Source organism: Gymnogyps californianus, chromosome 11 (genome assembly GCF_018139145.2).
Source record: "Gymnogyps californianus isolate 813 chromosome 11, ASM1813914v2, whole genome shotgun sequence".
Taxonomy (NCBI): domain Eukaryota; kingdom Metazoa; phylum Chordata; class Aves; order Accipitriformes; family Cathartidae; genus Gymnogyps; species Gymnogyps californianus.
Window position 1 is genome coordinate 20,431,740 of NC_059481.1, and position 13,735 is coordinate 20,445,474.

General features: G+C 41.3%; 1 protein-coding gene across 1 annotated transcript in view; it reads right to left on the minus strand.

The window, feature by feature from the left end:
* Positions 1-13,735, minus strand: part of ADAMTS17 (ADAM metallopeptidase with thrombospondin type 1 motif 17) — a 193,141-nt gene that overhangs the window by 106,627 nt on the left and 72,779 nt on the right. The window contains exon 8 of the mRNA XM_050903173.1: positions 10,516-10,621. Within this exon, the coding sequence (XP_050759130.1) occupies positions 10,516-10,621 (106 nt within the window). The remainder of the gene's footprint in view (positions 1-10,515; positions 10,622-13,735) is intronic.

A 13,735-nucleotide genomic window follows, 5' to 3' on the forward strand; every position in this document is an offset into this window, starting at 1 on the left:
AAGCCACCCACTGCCAAGCACTGGGGGAAGCAGGGCAGCCTGGGGAATGCACTGTAGGAGTCAGGAATGCTGGCTGCCTTCCCCACACTGGGAGATGAATTCTCCATTCCTGGAGGTGGGAATGAGGAGATGGCCAACATCAAAAGACAAAGAGGTGTGAAGTAACTGTGATATATATAATTATACCAGCATCAAGTCTTCTGAAGTCCCCAGACAAGCCAGTGGATACATGCTTTATGGTTCCCAGAGCAGCAGAAGTCCTTTTCACAGAAAAAAATATTCTTCAATCTCTTTCCTTTATTCTTCTTTCTTGGTGTACGTTGCCAATCACTGTGGGCTTGCAGGTTCTGTGCAAGAAGAAATCCATCCTATGTGACCCTCTTACACTGATTCACCAAAATGACAGGTGACTGTAGTGGACAGTAACAAACCTGCATACTCTCTTTCGCTTGCAAGAATGAAAAAAAAAACTGTCTAGAAAAAAAGTTGCACAGGAAATGCATGATACAATTCTATTAGTTGCAGTTATAATCTAGCAATGGATCAGTCTGCAGTAGTTCAGCTGAAGACATTTGCTTCAGCTGAAGAAATTTGCTATAAGGACATGGCATTTTAAGTGGTATCCTTGTTGCAGCCACTTCCATCACTCAGGAGTGCTCCCCATCCTTACGGAAACTCCTACATACCAGCTCCCTAAACTCTTGGGATTTTTCATAATGGTGCAGCTGGGAAAATAATTCATAATCCCAGAACCATCTGGCCTTGGCTGTTCATAAATGATTTTAAAAGCTCAGCATGCTATCTCACTTAGTCTCACTCATTTGATCAGGAGGGAGAGACCTGATATCACACAGGAACATTGCAAATTATGGCTTGGTATCAAAGCAATTTGGAAATGATATGTTCAGACCAATACTGAAGTGGAATTCTTTGGGTAGTGGGTGTGCCTGGTTGCCTACAAACCTCAAGGCTAATGAAGCCAAGTTTGCTTTCATATTGTCTAAGAATGCCACATGAAGAAAGTAAAAAGCAACTTGAAAAGAGATACTCTTGCTTTGAATAACTTTGGCTTGAACATGTTAATGTGAAGACAAATTACAGAGAAACAAGAAAGTCTGTTATCTTCACAAGAAGATATCTCTTTAGAGGGTCTTTAGCTGATAAGAGGTGCAGCATGCATGTCATTTAACTGATGACAGCTTTCTGGAGACCATGCAGGAGTTTTTCTCATGTGATTCTGTTCATTATACTCAGAGGTGCTGCCTGCAATAATGCATTTGGCAAACTTGGTAAGGTTACTTCAACAAACACCATAAAAATTTCAGAATGAGCTGCAGGTATGTATTGTAGTACTTAAGGTATAAAAAGGAAACATGAATACATTTTTCTAAACGAACAAGTTGGGTTTTTTTCTTTGAATGGAGAGAAGTCTCAGGATCATATCTGGATTAGTATTGAAAAGGTGTCAATAACAGAGTGAAATAATGGAGAAAGAGGTAAAAAAATATACCCAATGGAGAGGATGACACTTAAAATGAGTAGATGGGAGTTGATGCTCGTGCACACAAGCAGAAAAGCAGAAGACAAAGTCATTATTATAATAGGAAGGGAGCCCAGCTGGTAGCAGGTGGAAGAGGCAGGCAGGCTTTGGACTCTCACTGGCAGGTGAGAGTCAGCTACCAGAGGGCAGACATCAGGAATTTCTGAAAGGTCAAACTGGCCCATACGTGGATAAGATCTGGCATACAAAATGAGTGTCTCAGTGGACTTTGGAGCAGAGAAAGAAGGTATAGTAAAAAATACTCATTTTTAAGGCTCAACACCCTAAGCTAATTAGAGCCCAGCAGGAAGGAAACTTTTCAAGCAAGTGAGAACAAACCATTATGATCAGACTCCTTTTGCTTTGATTTGTTTTACCTAAACAAGAGCAAAAGCAGAAAACTGAGAAAACTGTGGATTATTCTTCTCTGTTTTGGAAACTGGGGTTCAAGTAAAGATATAGATGACAAAACTCCCTGCTGGGTTGGATCCAGCAATAGAAAGAGGCCCAACATCTGATGTAGGGAGGATTTTGCAAGTGGAAAGGCATCAGTGAGAACAAAGAAGGCCTGTTTATTTCATTTGCCTAGTAAACTCTTTTTGCTGAATTTTATTCTCCAACACAACTGTTGGCCAAGAGGCAGCCAACCTTGTTCCACTACAGTGCAGCCTTCCACTGACATAACGGTAAAGGGAACCACATTTTGAGAGGCAATAACATTTCCACGGGCGTTGCTGCTGCTGAATTACTACTGAAGGCTTTTCCAAGTGACAGTCTGGGATTTATCACCTTCCCCAGCTCTGCAGTCATTTTCACCTGGAATCTGTTGAACTCAGCAGGCCAGGCAGACAGCATGGGTTACAGGCTATTGGAACCCAACTGCTAGTGGAAAAGTAAATATTTCAGCTAGATTGCTGCCCTTGTATAAAAACAAATGATTATTTGGTAAATGGCACTTGCAAACCTAATATTTCCTGTGTTGGTGTGTACTGTAGAGGTTGCACAATGGGGACTTGTACTGTCCCTATGTTTTGGGTCACTGGGTGCATAAGGCTGTTGCCAGCAAAGCCAATGAAGTATGAAACCAGAACCTTTGTAGCAGGAAGCATATGGAAGATTTGCCAAATCATTACGGCCCAGCTATTTAACATGGCCTTGGCTTACTCAGCAGAATAAGCCTTCAAAAAGAAAGACATAGCTGGCAAAGCCACAAAGCTATTGATTAAACGAAAATTGCGTTGTCTGAGAGTTTCTAAATGACTGTCGTTTGCCTGTTTGGTGCAGTTTGATTATGTTACGTAAAGCTGTACAAGATGCTCAAAAACAAAGAAATTAGAGGGACTGCAAGAGAATGTTGCTTCACTAGGGATTACACAGACATCCTTCACAAAGTGTAGAGTAAAACCATAGAAACCTTTGCCCAGAATCACACTAATGGTTGCCACAAGAGTCCAGAAAGCAATGAGAGGTGGACATTCCCACGCCCAGTTCCAATGTGGTTACATTCCAATACTGCAAATAAACTATCAAACTTGGAAGATACAAGGGTGACAAAAGATACGCATGATAGAGGGAAGGTACCCCACCACCATGCTACAATTAGCAGGTTCAGTAACTGCACCTGTAAATATCTTGCAGTTTTACATAAAACCAAAAACAACCCACTCAAAACGAGGCCTATTATCCAGAGTTTGGCACATGATACTACTCGAACCTCTCCATCTTTCCATGTGATTTCTGTATGTGATTTTCTTTATGTGATTTTTCTCTACGTGATATCCTACTGTCATTGCAAAAACAACTTGCCCAGACACAGGTAATACAACAGGGACATTCTACTTCTGGGACTGAAATTAACTTACTCGGGTATCATGTACTGTATTATGAAGGCAAACACACCTTCTATTTAGTGGTGCTCCATCACTACCTCTTCCTCAGGCCAAACCATCCATGCTTGCAGAAGTCTCCACTGATTTTTTTAATTTACATATGTTTAGATCTGTATCTGTCTTTCATCTCTGCTTCCTTTTGACTAACTTAGGACACAGTTTTCAGAATGCTATTATCAAGCTACTAGTATCAAGCTACTTAGGTACATAACAATTTTTTTTGTCTAAAACAGACCTCTCAGTGTGTTACCAAAAGTGGAAGAAGCATCTCCTGAAATTTTAGGCTATACCTAGTTCTCTCTCAAAACCAGAATATGTTATTAAATGATTGCTTTGACTAGATCGTACTGACTCTGATGTACAAACATATATGATGGAATAGGCAGTGTTCCATTATGTCCTTTTGGAGCTGTACAGAGAAGGGCAACTTAACTGTGAAAATGTGCTTGCAATTATCTGTGGAAGAAGAATGAAACCTGGGAGGAGGGGAACAAGAAAAGGGAGCCTGGGAACAGAGAGAGACATTCCACAACAGATTTACAACACAAATGGCAGAAAATAAAATTAGCAACTCCAGGGTGGGTACAGACTGTTGCCAGCATTTTTGGCCAGCCTCAGGGTATGTCTACACGGCAGTCAGTCACTCTCAGTAATCCTGAGACTGCAATATACTGGAACAGCGACATACTCCTGTGAGATTTAAAATGGAGAGTGCTGGCACTAGTAGAATATAGCTGGGGCAGTAACTGCCCGAATCAAACTACCCAGCTACTCAGGAAGTCTTGGTGCAGCAACACAGTGACTAGTACCTGAGCTTGCCAGAGTAAAGCTTGCATGGGATTGCCTCTGGCTCCAGTCCTCCTTGGGATCCAACTGACCTTGACTTTCAACCCCTACAAATGCAGACATGTGAGTTCCAACACGTTGTCTTTTGCAGCATGGTCAAAACAGCCACACAGGGTTTTACAAAGGTACAGAGGGAACTGCACCACAGCTCTCCACCACAAGACAGAATCTACATCCAAACTGTCAGCAGTGCCATTGGAGAGGTTTTTCCAGTCACAAGACAGATCCTGTCAGCCACAGGCTGCACCCCTGAGCCATCACATAAATGGATACTACCCTACAGGCCCACAAATGGGCACCTCTTTGCAAGGTCTCTCTCTGGTAAAACATTCATGCACAGGCATGAATAAGATGCCTGTGGGCATGTGTTAAGCTAGAGTCTTTAACTACATGCTGAAATACTACCCTATGCATAGAAGTTTGGCCTCATTTGCAGGACAGAGGGACTAGAGTTAAAATTGAAATTGTCCAGATAACCCTGAAACTGAGACTTTGGGGCTTCTACATGTTTGATTCTGCAACTTTAGTAATGTTGCTTTTAATGCCTTTTGGGAGGTAAGAAGTAATCAGGGGACAGATTGCTTCCTGGCAATTAATTGGTGTACTTTTGCAATAGCAATGAAGAAAAACGTTCCACAGAAATTCAGGTCAGGCAGAACCTGCCTGATAAATGTGGGACTAACTCATGCCTCTGCTACACTTCAAACAGCAGTTGCAAGGTCTGCCTTCTTTTCAGTGACTGATCTCGCTGTCAGCACCATAACACTCAAGGATCCTACTGGTTGCTTTGCTCATACTTCTAAAAACCAGCTCTTTACAAATGCTATGAAGAAATCCTTGCATTTGCCACCATTAAAATGCAGATGGTCAAAAGAGCAACACAGCAGAAAAAGAAGCTCAGATGAGAGCTTTTTTGAAAAATAGGGTTAATGGTTAAAGTCAGCCAGGATAGAAACTACACTCAGCTGCCTGCATCTGTAGAGCTGTGCAGTCAAGGCCAGACTACAGCGAGCTGCTCTAAAAAAGACGAGAGGGTTGTTGGTTTTTTTCTTTCAAAACAGCTTCTCAGCTCCCACATCCTGCACCTAAATGTTATAACCCCAGGATAAAATGAGAGAATTTGTAGCAAAGGTCCCTCCATTTTTATATCGTTTCCAGAACCACTCCCCTTGCACCACCACCATGATTTGGTTGGCTGGCTCCATTGCTGGTGGCACTGTGCTGACTGGAATCACAAAACAGACTGCTTGAGAAAAAGAAACAGTTTTGTATCAGCACAGTGTGCACTCTGCAGCACTACCTGACTGCTCAGGTCTGTGTCCCATTTACTGTGGTGGTCCTCAGCTTCCACGTGAAACTTTTCATTTTTAAAATCCATTATGACCAAATCTTTATAAATTGCAGGGTGGGGGAGAAGGGGGACTGTTAATTTGCTGTTTGGTTCTTAGGAGTTAAGCTTGTATGCCTGCACCACACTGACCTGGCTTTGCCAGTGGAAGTTGTCATAGGGCGTTATTCTGTACCTTTTGGATCTGCTCAAGACATGTTCCCCTTCAGCCTGCAATATTTTCACATTCTGCCTTACAACTATTTGCATGACAGAATCTCTCTGCTGGGTGCTGCACTAGACAGATCAGGGAGGTAAGTTTATTCACAAGTCTATTAGCATAAATATGAGGCCACAAAGGGAACATCCAGAGAGTGCTTTTCCCTTTCCTCCAACACCTCTATTGCTTGAGACACACCACAAAGGCCATACTTAATTATGCAGCAAATAATTACGCACCCTAAAGTAATTTTAACCAAGCTACATCTATCAATACTTAACATCTAAAGCAAATAATCATACTGGACAGAAACCTGCCAGTTCTAATCTCTTCTCTTGTCTGATTCCAAATCCAGAGCTGTTCGGTTTGTGCGCTATAGGCTTTTTACCTTTGGACTCGTTTTTGTCCTCATCTGTTTCAGCTTCAAGTTTGAGGCCACACAGTTTCAGACTGTTGGCAACAGACTCCATCCTACTTATTGTCAGTTGATTTTGATTCACTTTCTTAAGGGCATCTGACATGGCGTGGCTTCCAGCCATACCACCTCCGGCTATTCTCTCACCATCTAGGCAGTGCCAGGTTCCGCTAGCTCATGAATGGGAATCTTCCCTCCTCACCCAAGCCTGTCCCCATCCCACAACAGGAAAGCCGAGGCTGTTGAAAGAAACAGGAATGGCAACAAAGCTGGCATTGTTGTCCTGAAAAACCACTGGCTACAGCCCACCCGCTTCATTTAGGGGATAACGGATATAAGGATGAATCCCAGCTTTTGTTTAAAAAACTTATTTGCCTTTTTCTTTGGAGAATGACTTGAAAATGGTAACAATGTCACTGCTGTAGGCAAAAAAAGAACCAAGGGAGGGGGAAGTGGCACTATTTTTCTAAAAGTCACAGTTGTTCAGGGTGGTCTTTGGGGTATGAATCTCAGATCAACTTCACACTGGTGCAGTTCATGGAGGAGGAGGGAAGCACCATTCAGGATCCCATTGACAACAGTAGGGCATTTTCAAGCTCTTACTGATGGAGTTGCCCTGCTATTCTGAGGAAAGATGAGAGTAAGGAAGTGTTCAGCATATTAAGCTGTTTATAATATGAAGACCTTGGACTTATACTTTTTAAGACTTCAGGGACCACTGTGATCTCTGTGTCTTCCCTTTTGTGTAGGTCAGAACATAGTACTCCACCCAGCAATCCCTGGATAAAAACCAACTAACTGTGGTTACATTAAAGTGTGTTATTTTAAAAGACATCCACTATTGACCATGCTGAACGAAGGAACAAGGCTTGCTGAGGATCCCGTCTTGTATGGTAAGAAGTTTATGATTTGCAGCCTCATCAAATATTCAGTGGTCTTTACCCTGCCTGTTACCTTTTTGTAACAGCAAAATTCTTCTCCTGGACTCTTTGTAGGAAAAATTGTATCTAAATACAAATGGATGCTCCCTTCGTGTCCATGGACCAAAATTATCACTCCAGATATGAAGATATAAATACAACAGATATAAAAGCTATATCACTCTATCATCAAGCAACAACTCCTCTATAGGTTAAACCTGAAGATGAACTTTTATAGGACCTATAAGCATCACCCTAATGGACCTATTTAACGATGTCTCCATGTTTTCACAGTGCAGCTGTCCGTAATAGTGTTTTTTGCAGTGAGTCCAAATGACATTAGTGGCAGATTAGGAATCTGACACATCAATTAGTAATCCATTCACTTTTTCCAAAGTCTACATCAGAAACTATCTGTGAATGCCAAACTGGGCTTCTGATGTCCACAGACATTTGTTAGTCTTAGGGCAAGAAGTAATAAATCTCAGCTTTTCTACACTCATAAGGAAATCAGCCTTCAATAAAGCTCATAATTCTAGCTCTCCAAAATTTATATTTTTGCCAATATGGATGTAAGTTTTGATTGGATTTTTTTTTTTAATTAAGAAACTTGCACTTAGTTTTCCTTGGTTTTCATTTTTAAACTTGAAGCTCATGTCAGCTTCTTTGTCTCTGCAATGGGTTTCCTTACATTTCACTTAAAAACTACGAGTTTGTAGGTAAAGTCTGCAAACAATCCTTCTATTTGCACAAGACATGCTGAAACAGGACTGCTCAGAGCATCCTGTTGCAGTTCAAAACCAGAAGAATAAGGAGAGGCCTGACACCTAGTAAGGTCAATGAAAAGACTCCTATTGACTTCAATCCCAGAAGGGCACCAGTAAATTGACCAGACTTTGAAATAAGTAACTAGGCCAGTGGTGTATGACAGTATAGAAAGATGATTTTGATGCTCAGGTTGGGTGGCGAGAGAGAGATGGCATTTTTTCCCCTCTGTTTTGATTTGGCACACTGGGGTTTGATTATGCATGCTTATGGCTGGGCTTAAGCAAGGGGAGAGGGGGCAGAAGGGCTGGAGGGCTTGCTCCAGTGTGTGATAGAGAATTGCAACTCATTGTGAAACAGGCTAATCTGGAACATGGCCCCAAAACAACTGTAGCAGCAGAATCCTGCCAGCAGCTTCTCCAATCTAACCCAGCTGGCTGCTGCAGGTGGAGCCTTCCTGGCTCACATGCCTTCTGAGAGCTACATTCCCCAGACCCAGACACCTCTGGTCCCTAGACTGGCTCTTACAGACCCTCCACGCCCCTCCAGTACTCAAGGACTCTTCCCAGTCTCTCTTGCCTGAGCCTGTTCTAGTCTCTTCTCTCTCAGTAAAGTGGCTCATGAGGCAGCTCTGCTAGAAAATGCAGTCTCCTTTGTCATTTGTCCTTCTCCACCTGCAATCTTCATTTAAGCTCTCCATCTCTCCCCACAATGGAATCTATGACTCTCCTGAAGCAAAAGATTCTCTGCACAAAAGCACACTCACTGTCCAAATCCTCCAGGGTACTGAACCCAAGCCACCCTCTGTCAACTCCTTTAGACATCTCATACCCACCTCTTGAAATAGTTTTCCAACATGGACGCAAAGAAAGAAAACCAGCAGAGAAAGGACATTATGGTCTTACCACCAAAACTGCACTCAGAAAAGAAAATGGAGTTTGCTATTTTCTTCGCAGATGGAGAGCTGTATCCGAAAGCATTACATCCCCTATTTATATGGAGTTTTTGCAAGGCATTATTCGAAGGAAGCTTGACAGCTCTGCTGAGAAACTTGGCAAACACCAGGGCAGACCAGTCTCACTCTTTTACACAGCTGGATTTTCTGCAGCTCAAGTATTTTTCCCTCTTGCTCTTGGCCCATCCAAAGATGAGTGCTGAATTTCCCTTAACATTACCCACAGGTTAATTTGTTATTAAGTTTAGGCTCAGTTTAACATCTTGGCTTGCAATTTAAATAAAACCAAAACCAAATGTCCTTCATTTCTGCTGAAACCACCCTCGGTTTGGCTCAGCTGCCTTTGGTGTCACTGGAGGGTGAACAGGAGATTCATTTTTGTCTTGTCAATTTTGGTAGTAACCTAAAAATCCTCCATGCAGCTTTGAAATACATTGCTATAAAATAATTATTTGTCATGGAATGAGATAGGCCAGAATCTTAACATGATACATTGGCTCTGACTTAGCTGCCAAATACTTGTTACTGTAGGAAAGGAAGATACAATAGACACATAAACTGTAGGAGTCCAGAAGGGTGCAGACAAAACTCATGCACAACTTCTTACTGAAGGAACAACGGTGGGATTTCCCACCTTCCATCCCGAGAGGCTAAAGGAAGGAGTACTTGAAAATCCCATAGGTACAGCCCTTGCCCCTGCATAAATTTGTTCCTGGTCTAATTCTATACCTTACACAGTCTAACTGTGACACGGTGCAACCAGAGTGATGTCAATGGAAAGCTTGTAAGTATTCTGAGTAAGTGCATATTACACTTAGCCTGGAAAGCAGTGAATGTGGATGCTGACCTTTGGGTTAACTCATTAACTGCACTAAGACGATGCAGGTGACTCTTCGAGTCAATTTTGTTTTCTTCTGTCCATGGGATATTTACAGGCAGCTTTAAAAAGTCTTCAAAGTCACCTGCAGAAAGTACTCGGTAATCTCATTCTTCAAATTTCTGCCTGACTAGGAATTATCACGTTCTTTGCTGTTTTTTCCAGTCAGTGTTCAAAGTGTGTTAGTTAGCTGTGATTGAGCTGATAAATCAAGTTATATGATTTCTTTCTGTTGATCAAATAATACTGCTTAAGGGCATTTCCAAAATACTGATGTTTACAATTTCAGCCACAGTAGATTACTTCACATGCAGAGATGAGACCATTACCAAAGTATTTAACTATTAAAATCCTTGACAGACACCTGAACTTCAGAGAAAATTTAGCAAGTTCAAAGATTTTGAAGTTGATGCAGTTTTTGTGGACCTATTCTACAGCGTAAACAAACGCAGATTTTGTCTCTAACTTTGTCCGAAACCAGGACAAACTACTACCATCAATCATTTAAGAGAATGAGGCCTCTTTGTGCTACTCAAAATCAAAACATAGAGTGGAAAATAGGGGAAGATCAAATAGAAAGATTTATGTGTGCTGAAATGAATATTTACATAAGCCTCCTAAAAATTAAGTTATTTATCAATCTGCTAGATTTATGAAATCATAACAAATATGCCACACTAGTAATTTCACTTGTATGACTTTAAATAAAAGTACGCTACAGTGGCATAAGTAAAGAGAGAAACGGAAGGACAAGTTCTTACTTGTGCCCAAGTTCATGTGCAATTGTAAATGCCAGATTGAGACCATTGTCTTCAGCAAGAACACACTTTCTCTTGGCACTGCAGACACCTCCCAGGTAAGCAATTCCTGCAACAGAAATACAGAGAATGTTCCCATCAGAATCAGTGAAACAGCTCATTCACTCAAAACATACAGCAGTAACTCAACCAAAATGATAAAAAATGTGCCCAGTATGAAAAATATTAGAGTAGTTTGCACACAAAATCATCTGAGTATTTTGTTCATCATCCTATTGAAAAATCAGTCTAGAATTTTGTCAGACAGGAAACAAGTTAAGCACACTCACCTTCACTGCTTTCACTGGAAAACAGATTTCGCTGTCTCAAAAATATATTTCACTGACTCAAAAATTCATCTAAGCTTGTCTATTAATGCCCTCTACTACAACGTTAGAAGATGCAGTGAAGTAGCCCTAACAAGCATTTAAATGGAGTTCTCCTGATTTTCAGAATAAAGTTGGGGAGAAGGAATAAAACAATAAAAGCAGAGACTCTCTGAAAAGATCTTACATTTTCCTTTATTTTCATACTTAAAGAGAGCAAGAGTGGCAGAGTCAGAAAAGCTGGCAAACTCCTGGTGGTGAGTCACAAAGTCAATGTAGGTGGCAGAAGTCTTCTATGACTGAGTGTAATTTAGGATTTGATCCCATGGACAATTGCACAGTACTCTCTAGGCCTGTTTGTGTGGGCACCACAAACGGTTGTAGGCTGAAGTCAAAAAGGAATTCAGAAGTTACGGCATGAAACTTCTGCTATGGAAATACAATAGTCCTCATATGCCCTTCCTGCATCCAGACTGTCCCCTGCAGAAAGTGCCATTGTACTTGGATATGTTGTGATGGCATCACAGGCCACACACAGCACAATTTGCTGATGAGGTTTTGTTTCATCTGGCACCTAGAAACCACAGTTAAGCCATGGGGAGTTATGCACAAAGGTTAAAGACAGAGCCAGAGCCTAAGGATGTCTCTATTTATACAAGTCCTCCACTGCTAAACAAGCACCTCTCAAAAGCCGCACAAACAGTTCAAGTGTGCATACAAAACAAGATTTCCAGATAGCATGCAGCCTGCTACTTCACACATCCTTCTGCCATGCTGGAAGAAGGGGAAGTGTAAAGACCTTCCACAAATGCCTTTCAATTTTTTTCACAGCAGATATATTTGCTTATATTTAACAGAAAACAAGAAATCTATTTCCTTGCTGTAATACTGTTCTCACAGAGGGGTAGCTAGGATCTAGCTGCCTTTAATGAGTAGACCACAACCATGCAATGGAGACATGATCTCTTTTTTTTTTTCTTCTGTCAGAATCGACAAAGCTGTGTTTATCAGGGTGCAAGTGGTGTAAAACTTTAGACCTGGAAGAAGTCCAGTTCTGTTTTATGAGTTTTGACAACAATATGGATATGAATATTTGTTGCCAGGGGGATTCTGGATGGAATGAAGGGATGGGCAATAGCCTTTTAATTCAGCACTAGCAGCAGAGAGTGAAGGCAGTACAGAAATCAGACACTAACACTTGCTTACTTTAAAAGTGCTGACTGTGGAAGGCCAGATTCATACCACATGCAAAAAATGAAATCAAGATTTAATGTTTTTAAATTAATGACCATAGAAGGCTGGATTTCAGCACTCTTCTTAAACTGACTTGCTTTTTACTTGCAGAATAGTCATAATGATGCCAAGGAATTGCTCAGGAAGTAATATGTCACTTTGAGAAAAAGATTGCAACCTCAGTCCACACACCTGATGGCCTAATGAATGGGTCATAGAACAGAATCTCAACTGTAGGTGTCTGCAGTGTGTCTTGGGCTATGAACATGCCTTCTGTTTCTTTTAAAGATCACAAAACATTTCTGGTAGATTTCTGAAAGGGAAGTAGATATTTCTTCTGATTTATATCTGCTACCATGCACCCTTATGGTGACTTACAAATAATAATAACCTCACCAATAACAGTCTTTTGCTTCCGACCCTACTTGGGATCAGCAATTTCTGGGAATACTTTTGGCAGAAAGCAAAAACTGTTCAGGAAAAAGTTAGTTTATTGTAAAACCAATAGCAGAAGGTCTGAGATCAAGAAGAACTGCCAGATTTTGGTTAAAGGGAAGCAAAAATTGAATATTTGAGTCACAGAAGCTAGAGATTAAAAGGAACAATTAGGGGACTCAGCCAACCCTCTGCTTCTTTAGATTTGTGCCTTTGTGCATTTTTGAGTTCTTAAATTCTCTCCTAGCATGCATACATGAAACAGGGTACTTGGGAGGATGGATGCTTCATGCCAAATTGCTAATCCACTCTATAGCTGCCTCTCCACTGGAGCATAGTGTGTTGTCACAGGAGACAAAACTGTGATGGCCCATTGGCTGCTGGTAATCCTGATCCCCAGCTGTGAGAAAGGAAAACTAGTGAGGGCTGCTGAGTTCACTTTCACTCATTAGCTTGCCCAGCCCAGGCTCTTCCCACAATGGTGTGCTATGACCCTGTGGCACAACCACCATCTACTCAAAAGTCGCTCCTGGAGATCCTTCTGCCTTTTGGGGATGAGGCAAACATAGCTCTGTAATAAACTGACCCAACTCAGCTGAAATACACTTTTACTGAATAGGGAGGGATATTTTGGTTACTTTTCAGCAGTTTTAGGTACAGCTAACAGCAATGACCAGAGCAGGGTTCTTACTGAAAGTGTTTTATTCCTACTACTAAACCTGATTATTCTGCCTTTATCTTCCATTTAACCAGTACCAATATATATCTCAGCTGTATCTGACAAATGAGGTTTAAGCCGAGAAGCAACAAAACAGTATTGCATCTCAAGCTCAGTGGTCAATCAGGCAAGCCAGTTTAGCTTGAAATGATTCATGCTAATTTCCTTCTGATAAATTTCATAAAATGAGGCTGAGTCAATGTTTGCTGTCACTTGGGAGATGAAAGGCGGCAATATTTCCATGTTTGGGAGATGTGGTGTAGCAAAATAGTCTGGAGTTCTGTCAATATATTAAAAGAGGTTAAATATCAATTAAAATGTCAAATACATTACCTCAAATGGTAATTCTTCTGAAGTCTTTGTTTAGTGGTTCTAATCCCCACTGAAACTGGCAATAACACTGCTCTGTGCTAAAAGCCTCATTATTCAAAGGTGGAAAACTAACGACTAAGGACTTGTACATCCATCAGTG